This window comes from Oncorhynchus masou, chromosome 12 (assembly GCF_036934945.1).
Source record: "Oncorhynchus masou masou isolate Uvic2021 chromosome 12, UVic_Omas_1.1, whole genome shotgun sequence".
Lineage (NCBI taxonomy): Eukaryota > Metazoa > Chordata > Actinopteri > Salmoniformes > Salmonidae > Oncorhynchus > Oncorhynchus masou.
Window position 1 is genome coordinate 3883048 of NC_088223.1, and position 15000 is coordinate 3898047.

The following is a 15000-nucleotide window of genomic DNA, read 5'->3' on the forward strand; positions in this document are numbered from 1 at the left end:
TGGTGTGGTGTGGTGTGGTGTGTGTGGTGTGGTGTGTGTGGTGTGGTGTGTGGTGTGTGTGTGGTGTGGTGTGTGTTTGGTCTGGTGTGGTGTGTGTGTATGTGGTGTGTGGTGTGGTGTGGTGTGTGTGTGTGGTGTGGTGTGGTGTGTGTGTGGTGTGTGGTGGGGTGTGGTGTGGTGTGTGTGTGTGTGTGTGTGTGTGGTGTGTGTGGTGTGGTGTGGTGGGTGTGTGTGGTGTGGTGTGTGTGTGGTGTGGTGTGGTGTGGTGTGTGTGGTGTGGTGTGTGGTGTGTGTGTGGTGTGGTGTGTGTTTGGTGTGGTGTGGTGTGGTGTGTTGTGGTGTTGTCTGGTGTGGTGTGTGTGTATGTGGTGTGTGGTGTGGTGTGGTGTGGTGTGTGTGTGTGTGTGGTGTGGTGTGGTGTGTGTGTGGTGTGTGGTGGGGTGTGGTGTGGTGTGTGTGGTGTGTGTTGTGGTGTGGTGTGTGGTGTGGTGTGGTGTGTGTGGTGGTGTGTGTGTGTGGTGTGTGGTGTGGTGTGGTGTGTGTGTGGTGTGGTGTGGTGTGGTGTGTTGTGGTGTGGTCTGGTGTGGTGTGTGTGTGGTGTGTGGTGTGGTGTGGTGTGGTGCGTGGTGTGGTGTGGTGTGGTGTGTGTGTGGTGTGTGTGGTGTGTGGTGGGGTGTGGTGTGGTGTGGTGTGTGTGTGTGTGTGGTGTGGTGTGGTGTGTTGTGGTGTGGTCTGGTGTGGTGTGTGTGTGTGGTGTGTGGTGTGGTGTGGTTTTGGTGTGTGTGTGTGGTGTGGTGTGGTGTGGTGTGTGTGGTGTGGTGTGGTGTGTGTGGTGGTGTGTGGTGTGGTGTGTGTGGTGTGGTGTGGTGTGTGTGGTGTGGTGTGTGGTGTGGTGTGTTGTGTTGTGTGTGTGTGGTCCGTACCAGAGCAGTGTGGTGTGTGTGTGTTCCGTACCAGAGCAGTGTGGTAACGAGCCGCTCCACTGTCCACCCAGCTGACACGTGCGTGTCGTGTTACCGATCACCGTCCTCTGTCCAATACAGCTGAACCGAATCACCGAACCCACCGTCCTACGGTCACCGGAGATCTGGGCGTACGGGGGCATGCTGGGACGGTCGCACAACACCACTAACCAATCACAGGAGAGAAGAGAGAGAAATGGACAAATCAGGAGAGAACATAGAAAGAACCTGACCAATTTTACATGTTTAATTTTACTGGAGATAAAGCTACAGTACTAGCCTGTACTTCCTGAACAAGGCTAGTGAATATACCTGGTTGGCCTGTACTTCCTGAACAAGGCTAGTGAATATACCTGGTTGGCCTGTACTTCCTGAACAAGCCATGGTGTGTGTGTTAATATCACATGGTGTGTGTGTGTTAATATCACATGGTGTGTGTGTTAATATCACATGATGTGTGTGTGTGTGTGTTAACATCCCATGGTGTGTGTTAATATCACATGGTGTGTGTGTGTGTTGATATCACATGGTGTGTGTGTGTGTGTTAATATCCCATGGTGTGTGTGTGTGTGTTAACATCACATGGTGTGTGTGTGTGTTAATATCACAAGGTGTGTGTGTGTTAATATCCCATGGTGCGTGTGTGTGTGTGTTAATATCACATGGTGTGTGTGTGTGTTAATATCCCATGGTGTGTGTGTGTGTGTTAATATCACATGGTGTGTGTGTGTTAATATCACATGGTGTGTGTGTGTGTTAATATCACATGGTGTGTGTGTGTGTTAATATCCCATGGTGTGTGTGTGTGTGTGTTAATATCACATGGTGTGTGTGTGTGTGTGTGTGTGTGTTAGTATCACATGGTGTGTGTGTGTGTTAATATCCCATGATGTGTGTGTGTGTGTGTTAACATCACATGGTGTGTGTGTGTTAATATCCCATGATGTGTGTGTGTGTTAATGGTGTGTGTGTGTGTGTTAATATCACATGGTGTGTGTGTGTGTTAATATCCCATGTTGTGTGTGTGTGTGTTAATATCACATGGTGTGTGTGTGTTAATATCCCATGTTGTGTGTGTTTGTGTGTGTGTTTATATCACATGATGTGTGTGTGTGTTAATATCCCATGGTGTGTGTGTGTGTGTTAATATCCCATGATGTGTGTGTGTGTGTGTGTTAGTATCACATGGTGTGTGTGTGTGTTAATATCCCATGATGTGTGTGTGTGTTAACATCACATGGTGTGTGTGTGTTAATATCCCATGATGTGTGTGTGTGTTAACATCACATGGTGTGTGTGTGTTAATATCCCATGATGTGTGTGTGTTAATGGTGTGTGTGTGTGTTAATATCCCATGATGTGTGTGTGTTAATGGTGTGTGTGTGTGTTAATATCCCATGATGTGTGTGTGTGTGTGTTAATATCCCATGTTGTGTGTGTGTGTGTGTGTTAATGGTGTGTGTGTTAATGGTGTGTGTGTTAATATGCCATGGTGTGTGTGTGTGTCAATATCCCATGTTGTGTGTGTGTGTGTGTGTGTGTGTGTGTGTTAATATCCCATGGTGTGTGTGTGTGTGGGTTAATATCCCATGGTGTGCGTGTGTGTCAATATCCCATGTTGTGTGTGTGTGTGTGTGTGTTAATATCCCATGGTGTGTGTGTGTGTTAACATCCCATGGTGTGTGTGTGTGTGTGTTAATATCCCATGGTGTGTGTGTGTGTTAACATCACATGGTGTGTGTGTGTGTGTGTTAATATCACATGGTGTGTGTGTGTTAATATCCCATGATGTGTGTGTGTTAATGGTGTGTGTGTGTGTGTTAATATCCCATGGTGTGTGTGTGTGTTAACATCCCATGGTGTGTGTGTGTGTGTGTTAATATCACATGATGTGTGTGTGTGTTAATATCCCATGGTGTGTGTGTGTGTTAATATCCCATGGTGTGTGTGTGTGTGTGTTAATATCCCATGGTGTGTGTGTGTGTGTTAACATCACATGGTGTGTGTGTGTGTTAATATCCCATGATGTGTGTGTGTGTGTGTTAATATCCCATGGTGTGTGTGTGTGTTAATATCCCATGGTGTGTGTGTGTGTTAATATCCCATGGTGTGTGTGTGTGTGTGTGTTAATATCACATGGTGTGTGTGTGTTAATATCCCATGATGTGTGTGTGTTAATGGTGTGTGTGTGTGTGTGTGTTAATATCCCATGATGTGTGTGTGTGTTAATATCCCATGATGTGTGTGAGTGTGTGTTAATATCACATGGTGTGTGTGTGTTAATATCCCATGATGTGTGTGTGTGTTAATGGTGTGTGTGTGTGTGTGTGTGTTAATATCCCATGGTGTGTGTGTGTGTGTGTTAATATCACATGGTGTGTGTGTGTTAATATCCCATGATGTGTGTGTGTTAATGGTGTGTGTGTGTGTGTGTTAATATCCCATGTTGTGTGTGTGTGTGTGTGTGTTAATGGTGTGTGTGTTAATATGCCATGGTGTGTGTGTGTGTCAATATCCCATGATGTGTGTGTGTGTGTGTGTGTGTGTTAATATCCCATGGTGTGTGTGTGTGTGTGTTAACATCCCATGGTGTGTGTGTGTGTTTGTGTGTTAATATCCCATGATGTGTGTGTGTGTGTGTGTGTTAATATCCCATGGTGTGTGTGTGTGTGTGTTAATATCCCATGGTGTGTGTGTGTGTGTTAATATCCCGTGGTGTGTGTGTGTGTGTTAATATCCCATGATGTGTGTGTGTGTGTGTTAATATCCCATGGTGTGTGTGTGTGTTAATATCCCTTGGTCTGTGTGTGTGTGTTAGTATCCCATGGTGTGTGTGTGTGTGTGTGTTAACATCCCATGGTGTGTGTGTGTTAACATCCCAAGGTTTGTGTATCTGGTACTATGGTGTGTGTATCTGGTACTATGGTGTGTGTATCTCGTACTATGGTGTGTGTATCTGGTACTATGGTGTGTGTATCTGGTACTATGATGTGTGTGTCCGGTACTCACACAGACACTTGGGCAGTGTTCTATCCCAGGTGCCGTCTCCCTGGCAGGACAGACTGCTGGTTCCCAGTAGGTAGTAACCAGGGTTACAGCGGTAGGACACGGCGGTCTGGAAGCTGTAACGACCAGGGCCTTCAGACATCACCTGTCTGACGCTGTCCTCCACATGACCTGGCTCTGTGCAGTTCACAACTAGAGGACACAGGGAGGAAGAGGGAAAGGGGCCAAATTATTAGCGCATTAAGAAGAGCTGATGTGTGTGTTTACAAGCAGGAGCACACACACACACACACACTTGAACATAGAGTACATACTGTACACATGCAGACACATTTCCATATCTCGAACATTGAATATGGTGTAACATACTGTTATGTAGTGTCATGACGTTGGCCTGTGGGTAAGGTTTATGACCCCCCCCACATAAATACCTTTCTCTCTTCCCTCTCTCTCTTGACTCTACAGAGGGACTCTTGAATAGCCTTTGTTAAACAGAGAGGCTGGGAACATCAAACAAGTGGAAGGAAAGGAACCATATTTCGGTAATAGAACCAGTTGAAAATATGCGGTGGTACTTAATGAATACGATGTCAGTTCGGTTGTCATCTGAGACATTATGACTGATGACAGGACGACATAAACTGTATCTGGGATTGTCTACACATTATAGTTATCAGATTCACATGGAATTGTTGTGCAATTCAAATGTTTAAATATAAAATTATTGGTGAAAAGATTAAATGTAATTTTAGCTTCCAAATGAGAGATTTGTGTTTTCATAAGGTTAGAGCTCTGCTCAATCAGTGGCCCGCCCCTGTGAAGGGACATGGGTTATAAAACTATGAAACACACCCTTCTTCTTCCACTATATAAGCCCTTGACGAAAATGTAACCTTCTGTTCCAAGGATGTGTGGACAACGGTCCGATGTCAGAAGGATTCAGATAATAACTACAGAACGAAGCCAACATCAGCGTGAGCTTTGGTTGCGAATGGTATGGACTTTGAACTCTTATTCGCTACAGAAGTGATATCTCCTAGCCGTTGAGTTAGCAGCGGCCGCTGTAAACGTGGGCTAGGAGAGGACAGACAAAGTATCCCGTCTACCACCCAACGACGACACTACAATGTTTCCCGTTCACCACCAGAGACACTCTTCAAAGGACAAAGGACTCACGGCCTTCCATCTACCACCAACCTATTGAAGCGCAGCTCTTATTAAATATTTATTGCATTTTCCTTTTCCAAATGGGCGATAATTTAGAATGCATAAGATTCTGTATTTACGATAGAGTAGTTGCCTACGGCCCGATAGAGACATCGCTTCTCCCTTTGTTCCTCAGTCTTCCCGCTCTTTCACTCAAACCCAATCCCCTTTTCTTTGTGTAACCAGCTGTCATACGTGTTCCGTCCGCTAGGGACTACTTTATGACATAATTTGTAATCAAGGTATGCTTCATTCGGTGAATATGTAATTCTGTGTGATTAGGTAGGTATTTAGTAAATAAATAATTTAACCCAATTTTGTATTGCTGATTCAACTTGTTAACCAGGGTTCGTGAAGATACCCAAAAAATATACGATGTTCAGATGAGAAATTCAAAAGGAAATTATCCTAACAGAGAAAAATGTCCTCCTGTGTGCTACCTATATCCCCCCACTAGAATCCCCATATTTTAATGAAGACAGCTTCTCCATCCTGGAGGGGGAAATCAATCATTTCCAGGCCCAGGGACATGTACTAGTCTGTGGCGACTTAAATGCCAGAACCGGACAAGAACCTGACACCCTCAGCACACAGGGGGACAAACACCTGCCTGGAGGTGACAGCATTCCCTCCCCCGTATGCCCCTCTAGGCACAACTATGACAACATAACCAACAAAAACGGGTCACAACTCCTGCAGCTCTGTCGCACGCTGGGTATGTACATAGTCAATGGTAGGCTTCGAGGGGACTCCTATGGTAGGTACACCTATAGCTCATCTCTTGGCAGTAGTACTGTAGACTACTTTATCACTGACCTCAACCCAGAGTCTCTCAGAGCGTTCACAGTCAGCCCACTGACACCCATATCAGACCACAGCAAAATCACAGTCTACTTAAACAGAGCAATACTCAATCATGAGGCATCAAAGCCAAAGGAACTGAGTAACATTAAGAAATGCTATAGATGGAAGGAATGCAATTTGGAAACCTACCAAAAAACAATTAGGCAACAACAAATTCAATCCCCTTTATACAATTTCCTGGGTAAAACGTTCCACTGTAATAGTGAAGGTGTAAACTTGGCAGTAGAAAATCTTAACAGTATATTTGCCCTCCTAGCTTTGTTATGTACTTGAGTGAAGACCCAAAAGCGGTTTTAACAGAAACAGAGTTCTTTTAATGAAAAAACAGGAATGGCATAGATCCTCTTCCGACGTTGTCAATGGAACAAAAGATAGTTAGTAGAGTGCAGGATGCACCTGCCAGGCAGACTCCGACAGGATAGGACTAGGTGGAAGCAAACGAGACGATAGCTTGCTTCTGGCATGAGAAACACAAACGAGAATCTGACACCGAAAGTAGCAGGAACAGAGAGAGAAATAGAGACCTAATCAGAGGGGGAAGAGAGAACAGGTGTGAAAGAGTGAATGAGCTAGTTAGGGGAGATGTAGAACAGCTGAAGAATGAGAGACAGAGAAGGTAACCTAATAAGACCAGCAGAGAGAGACAGAGTGAAGAGAAAGGACAGGAACAGACATAATAAGACATGACAGTACCCCCCCCCCCACTCACCGAGCGCCTCCTGGCGCACTCGAGGAGGAAACCTGGCGGCAACGGAGGAAATCATCGATCAGCGAACGGTCCAGCACGTCCCGAGAGGGAACCCAACTCCTCTCCTCAGGACCGTACCCCTCCCAATCCACTAGGTACTGATGACCACGGCCCCGAGGACGCATGTCCAAAATCTTACGAACCCTGTAGATAGGTGCGCCCTCGACAAGGATGGGGGGGGGGGAGGGACGAGCGGGGGCGCGAAGAACGGGCGACATGGAAGACCGGGTGAACGCGACGAAGATTGCGCGGGAGAAGAAGTCGCACTGCGACAGGATTAATGACTTGAGAAATACGGGACGGACCAATGAACCGCGGGATCAACTTGCGAGAAGCTGTCTTAAGGGGAAGGTTCTGAGTGGAGAGCCATACTCTCTGACCGCAACAATATCTAGGACTCTTGGTCCTACGCTTATTAGCGGCCCTAACAGTCTGCGCCCTATTACGGCAAAGTGCCGACCTGACCCCCTTCCAGGTGCGCTCGCAACGCTGGACAAAAGCCTGAGCGGAGGGGACGCAGGACTCGGCGAGCTGAGATGAGAACAGCGGAGGCTGGTACCCGAGGCTACTCTGAAAAGGAGATAGACCGGTAGCAGACGAAGGAAGCGAGTTGTGGGCGTACTCTGCCCAGGGGAGCTGTTCTGACCAAGACGCAGGGTTACGAAAAGAAAGACTGCGTAAGATGCGACCAACAGTCTGATTGGCCCGTTCGGCTTGACCGTTAGACTGGGGATGAAAGCCGGACGAGAGACTGACGGAAGCCCCAATCAAACGGCAAAACTCCCTCCAAAATTGAGACGTGAACTGCGGGCCTCTGTCTGAAACGACGTCTGACGGAAGGCCATGAATTCGGAAAACATTCTCGATAATGATCTGAGCCGTCTCCTTAGCAGAAGGGAGCTTAGCGAGAGGAATGAAATGAGCCGCCTTAGAGAATCTATCGACAACCGTAAGAATAACTGTCTTCCCCGCTGATGAAGGCAGTCCGGTGATAAAATCTAAAGCGATGTGAGACCACGGTCGAGAGGGAATGGGAAGCGGTCTGAGACGGCCGGCAGGAGGAGAGTTCCCAGATTTAGTCTGCGCGCAGACCGAACAAGCAGCGACAAATCGACGCGCGTCACGTTCCCGAGTGGGCCACCAGAAACGCTGGCGAATGGAAGCGAGCGTACCCCGAACGCCGGGGTGGCCGGCTAACTTGGCAGAGTGGGCCCACTGAAGAACGGCCGGACGAGTAGGAACGGGAACGAACAGAATGTTCCTAGGACAAGCTCGCGGCGACGGAGTGTGAGCGAGTGCTTGCTTTACCTGCCTCTCAATTCCCCAGACAGTCAACCCGACAACACGCCCCTCAGGGAGAATCCCCTCGGGGTCGGTGGAGACCTCAGAAGAACTGAAGAGACGAGATAAAGCATCAGGCTTGGTGTTTTTGAGCCCGGACGATAAGAAATAACAAACTCGAAACGAGCGAAAAACAGAGCCCAACGAGCCTGACGCGCATTAAGTCATTTGGCTGAACGGATGTACTCAAGGTTCCTATGGTCAGTCCAAACGACAAAAGGAACGGTCGCCCCCTCCAACCACTGTCGCCATTCGCCTAGGGCTAAGCGGATGGCGAGCAGTTCGCGATTACCAACATCATAATTACGTTCTGACGGCGATAAGCGATGAGAGAAAAACGCGCAAGGATGGACCTTGCCGTCAGAGAGGGAGCGCTGAGAAAGGATGGCTCCCACGCCCACCTCTGACGCGTCAACCTCAACAACAAACTGTCTAGAGATGTCAGGTGTAACAAGAATAGGTGCGGATGTAAAACGATTCTTGAGAAGATCAAAAGCTCCCTGGGCGGAAACGGACCACTTAAAGCACGTCTTAACAGAAGTAAGGGCTGTGAGGGGAGCTGCCACCTGACCGAAATTACGGATGAAACGACGATAGAAATTCGCGAAGCCAAGAAAGCGCTGCAGCTCGACGCGTGACTTAGGAACGGGCCAATCAATGACAGCCTGGACCTTAGCGGGATCCATCTTAATGCCCTCAGCGGAAATAACGGAACCGAGAAAAGGGACAGAGGAGGCATGAAAAGTACACTTCTCAGCCTTCACATAAAGACAGTTCTCCAAAAGGCGCTGGAGGACGCGTCGCACGTGCTGAACATGAATCGGGAGAGACGGTGAAAAAAATCAGGATATCGTCCATGTAAACGAAAACAAAAATGTTCAGCATGTCTCTCAGGACGTCGTTAACTAGTGCCTGAAAGACAGCTGGAGCGTTAACGAGGCCGAAAGGAAGAACCCGGTATTCAAAGTGCCCTAACGGAGTGTTAAACGCCGTCTTCCACTCGTCCCCTCCCTGATGCGCACGAGATGGTAGGCGTTACGAAGGTCCAATTTGGTGAAAAACCTGGCTCCCTGCAGGATCTCGAAGGCTGAAGACATAAGAGGAAGCGGATAACGATTCTTAACTGTTATGTCATTCAGCCCTCGATAATCCACGCATGGGCGCAGGGACCCGTCCTTCTTCTGAACAAAAAAAAACCCCGCTCCGGCGGGAGAGGAGGAGGAGACTATGGTACCGGCGTCGAGCGATACAGACAAATAATCCTCGAGAGCCTTACGTTCGGGAGCCGACAGAGAGTATAATCTACCCCGGGGGAGTAGTTCCCGGAAGGAGATCAATACTACAGTCATACGACCGGTGTGGAGGGAGAGAAGTGGCCTTGGAACGACTGAACACCGTGCGCAGATCGTGATACTCCTCCGGCACCCCTGTCAAATCACCAGGCTCCTCCTGTGAAGAAGAGACAGAGGAAACAGGAGGGATAGCAGACATTAAACAGGTCACATGACAAGAAACATTCCAGGATAGGATAGTATTACTAGACCAATTAATAGAAGGGTTATGGCGCACTAGCCAGGGATGACCCAAAACAACAGGTGTAAAAGGTGAACGAAAAATTAAAAAAGAAATGGTTTCGCTATGATTACCAGAGACAGTGAGGGTTAATGGCAGCGTCTCACGCTGAATCTTGGGGAGAGAACTACCATCTAAAGCGAACAAGGCCGTGGGATCCCTTAACTGTCTGAGAGGAATGTCATGTTCCCGAGCCCAGGTCTCGTCCATAAAACAGCCCTCCGCCCCAGAGTCTATCAAGGCACTGCAGGAAGCAGATGAACCGGGCCAGCGGAGATGGACCGGAAAGCTAGTGCAGGATCTTGAAGGAGAGACCTGAGTAGTTGCGCTCACCAGTAGCCCTCCTCTTACTGATGAGCTCTGGCTTTTACTGGGCATGAGGTGACAAAATGACCAGCGGAGCCGCAGTAGAGACAGAGGCGGTTGGTGATTCTCCGTTCCTTCTCCTTGGCCGAGATGCGGATACCCCCCAGCTGCATAGGCTCAGCATCCGAGCCGGCGGAGGAGGGTGGCAGTGATGCGGCAGGTGGCAGTGATGCGGAGAGGGGGCAACGGAGAACGCGAACTCCTTTCCACGAGCTTGGTGACGAAGATCAAACCGTCGCTCTATGCGAATAGCGAGAGCTATTAAGGAGTCCAGACTGGAAGGAACCTCCCGGGAGAGAATCTCATCCTTAACCTCGGCGAGGAGACCCTCCAGAAAACGAGCGAGCAAAGCCGGCTCGTTCCAGTCACTAGAGGCAGCGAGAGTGCGAAACTCAATAGAATAATCCGTTATGGATCGATTCCCCTGACATAGGGAAGACAGGGCCCTGGAAGCCTCCTCCCCAAAAACAGAACGGTCAAAAACCCGTATCATCTCCTCCTTAAAGTCCTGATACTGGTTAATACACTCAGCCCTCGCCTCCCAGATTGCCGTGCCCCACTCACGCGCCCGTCCGGTAAGGAGAGAAATGACGTAGGCGATGCGGGCTGTGCTCCTGGAGTAAGTGTTGGGCTGGAGAGAGAACACCACATCACACTGAGTGAGGAATGAGCGGCACTCAGTGGGCTCCCCAGAGTAACACAGCGGGTTATTGATCCTGGGCTCCGGAGACTCGGAAACCCTGGAAGTGGGCGGTGGATCGAGGTGGAGTTGGTGAACCTGTCTTGTGAGGTCGGAGACCTCCTCGTGTCTGCCTAGCATCGCTCCCTGGATCTCGACGGCGGAGTGAAAAGGGTCCGGAGCCGCTGGGTCCATTCTTGGTCAGATTCTTCTGTTATGTACTTGAGTGAAGACCCAAAAGCGGTTTTAACAGAAACAGAGTTCTTTTAATGAAAAAACAGGAATGGCATAGATCCTCTTCCGACGTTGTCAATGGAACAAAAGATAGTTAGTAGAGTGCAGGATGCACCTGCCAGGCAGACTCCGACAGGATAGGACTAGGTGGAAGCAAACGAGACGATAGCTTGCTTCTGGCATGAGAAACACAAACGAGAATCTGACACCGAAAGTAGCAGGAACAGAGAGAGAAATAGAGACCTAATCAGAGGGAAAAAAGGGAACAGGTGGGGAAAGGGTGAATGAGCTAGTTAGGGGAGATGAGGAACAGCTGGAGAAGGAGAGAAAGAGAAGGTAACCTAATAAGACCAGCAGAGAGAGACAGAGTGAAGAGAAAGGACAGGAACAGATATAATAAGACATGACAAGCTTCCCTATCAAATCTAAAAATCTCAAATAGAAAACCGAAGAAAATTAACAACAATGACAAATGGTTTGATGAAGAATGCAAAAATCTAAGAAAGAAATTGAGAAACCTGTCCAACCAAAAACATAGAGACCCGGAAAACCTGAGTCTTCGCCTTCACTATGGTGAATCACTAAAACAATACACAAATACACTACGGAAAAAGAAGGAACAGCATGTCAGAAATCAGCTTAATGTAATTGAAGAATCCATAGACTCTAACCACTTCTGGGAAAATTTGAAACACTAAACAAACAACAACAACATATCTATCCAAAATGGAGATGTATGGGTAAACCACTTCTCCAATCTTTTTGGCTCTATAACAAAGAATAAAGAGCAAAAACATATACATGATCAAATACAGATCTTAGAATCAACTATTAAAGACTACCAGACACACTGGATTCTCCAATAACATTGAATGAGTTACAGGACAAAATAAAAACCCTCCAACCCAAAAAGGCCTGTGGTGTTGATGGTATCCTCAATGAAATGATCAAATATACAGACAACAAATTCCAATTGGCTACACTAAACCTCTTCAACATCATCCTTAGCTCTGGCATCTTCCCCAATATTTGGAACCAAGGACTGAACACCCCAATCCACAAAAATGGAGACAAATTTGACCCCAATAACTACCGTGGAATATGCGTCAACTGTAACCTTGGGAAAATCCTCTGCATTATCATTAACAGCAGACTCGTACATTTCCTCAATGAAAACAATGTACTGAGCAAATGTCAAATTGGCTTTTTACCAAATTACCGTACAACAGACCATGTATTCACCCTGCACACCCTAATTGACAACCAATTGACAACCAAACAAACCAAACAAACCAAAACAAAGCCAAAGTCTTCTCATGCTTTGTTGATTTCAAAAAAGCCTTTGACTCAATTTGGCATGAGGGTCTGCTATACAAACTGATAGAAAGTGGTGTTGGGGGTAAAACATACGACATCATAAAATCCATGTACACAAACAACAAGTGTGCGGTTAAAATTGGCAAAAAACACACAAATTTCTTCACACAGGGTTGTGGGAGTTAGACAGGGATGCAGCTTAAGCCCCACCCTCTTCAACATATATATCAACGAATTGGCGCTGGGACTAGAAAAGTCAGCAGCACCCGGCCTCACCCTACTAGAATCTGAAGTCAAATGTCTGCTGTTTGCTGATGATCTGGTGCTTCTGTCACCAACCAAGGAGGGCCTACAGCAGCACCTAGATCTTATGCACAGATTCTGTCAGACCTGGGCCCTGACAGTAAATCTCAGTAAGACCAAAATAATGGTGTTCCAAAAAAGGTCCAGTCACCAGGACCACAAATACAAATTCCATCTAGACACTGTTGCCCTAGAGCACACAAAAAACTATACATACCTTGGCCTAAACATCAGCGCCACAGGTAACTTCCACAAAGCTGTGAACGATCTGAGAGACAAGGCAAGAAGGGCGTTCTATGCCATCAAAAGGAACAGAAATTTCAACATACAAATTAGGATTTGGCTAAAAATACTTGAATCAGTCAGAGAGCCCATTGCCCTTTATGGTTGTGAGGTCTGGGGTCCGCTCACCAACCAAGACTTCACAAAATGGGACAAACACCAAATTGAGACTCTGCACGCAGAATTCTGCAAAAATATCCTCCGTGTACAACGTAGAACACCAAATAATGCATGCAGAGCAGAATTAGGCCGATACCCACTAATTATCAAAATCCAGAAAAGAGCCGTTAAATTCTATAACCACCTAAAAGGAAGCGATTCCCAAACCTTCCACAACAAAGCCATCACCTACAGAGAGATTAACCTGGAGAAGAGTCCCCTAAGCAAGTCCCCTAAGCAAACTGGTCCTGCGGCTCTGTTCACAAACACAAACTCACCCTACTCACCCAAACTCACCCTACAGAGCCCCAGGACAGCAGCACAATTAGACCCAAACAAATCATGAGAAAACAAAAAGATAATTACTTGACACATTGGAAAGAATTAACAAAAAAACAGAGCAAACTAGAATGTTATTTGGCCCTACACAGTGAGTACACAGCGGCAGAATACCTGACCACTGTGACTGACCCAAAATTAAGGAAAGCTTTGACTATGTACAGACTCAGCGAGCATAGCCTTGCTATTGAGAAAGGCCACCGTAGGCAGACATGGCTCTCAAGAGAAGACAGGCTATGTGCTCACTGCCCACAAAATGAGGTGGAAACTGAGCTGCACTTCCTAACCTCCTGCCCAATGTATGACCATATTAGAGAGACATATTTCCCTCAGATTACACAGACCCACAAAGAATTCGAAAACAAATCCAATTTTGATAAACTCCCATATCTACTGGGTGAAATTCCACAGTGTGCCATCAGAGCAGCAAGATTTGTGACCTGTTGCCACGAGAAAAGGGCAACCAGTGAAGAACACGCACCATTGTAAATACAACCCATATCTATGCTTATTTATTTTATCTTGTGTCCTTTACCATTTGTACATTGTTAAAACACTGTATATATATATATATATATATATATATATATATATATATATATATATATATATATATATATATATATATAATATGACATTTGTAATGTCTTTATTGTTTTGAAACTTCTGTATGTGTGATATCTACTGTTCATTTTATTGTTTATTTTTATTGTTATTTCACTTTATATATTATCTACCTTACTTGCTTTGGCAATGTTAACACGTTTCCCATGCCAATAAAGCCCTTGAATTGAATTGAATTGAATTGAGACTGAAATAAGTTGACGATTAATATTGGCTGCTATTGATGTAAAATATTACTAGGTATTTAAGAGTTTATTCGGAAGATAACAGCTCTATAAACATTATTTTGTGGTGCCCCGACTCTCGAGTTAATTACATTTACATGATTAGCTCATTCAGGTAATATTAATTACAGAGAAAGGATTTTATAGAATAGCATGTCATATCACTTCATCCGGCATAGCCAAAGACACGACAGTAGCAAGTGCATCTGTGTTCAAATTGTATTTCTGTGTTACTATCACTTCCTCTACCCACCCATTCTTCCCCAAACCACCCACACATTCTTCCCCAAACCACCCACACATTCTTCCCCCAAACCACTCACCCATTCTTCCCCCAAAATAACCACCCACCCATTCTTCCCCAAACCACACACCCATTCTTCCCTCAAAATAACCACCCACCCATTCTTCCCCAAACCACCCACAGATTCCTTCATCCATCCACTCATCAATCGAAATATCAAACCATCCACCCATTTACCCACCCACCCATCCACTCATCCATCCACCCACTCATCCATCCATCCATTAATCCCCTCATCCATCCCATCATTCAATCCATACACTCATCCATCCTTCCACTCATCCTTCCATCCATGAATCCCCTCATCCATCCCATCATCCAATCCATACACTCATCCATCCATCAATCCATCCACTCATCCATCAATCCATCCACTTATCCGTCCATCCACCATCCATCCACCCACTCATCCATCCACCCATCCAGCCAGCTGAACTACAGGAAACAAACCGTGGGTTCATTAGAAGGCT

At 46.5% G+C, this 15000-nt stretch overlaps 1 protein-coding gene across 1 annotated transcript in view; it reads right to left on the reverse strand.

Annotated features, from left to right (window-relative positions):
* The window catches only part of LOC135549478 (CUB and sushi domain-containing protein 1-like), a 1027892-nt gene that overhangs the window by 71065 nt on the left and 941827 nt on the right, over positions 1-15000 (reverse strand). The window contains 2 exon segments of the mRNA XM_064979475.1: positions 955-1128; positions 3972-4160. Coding sequence (XP_064835547.1) covers positions 955-1128; positions 3972-4160 — 363 coding nt within the window.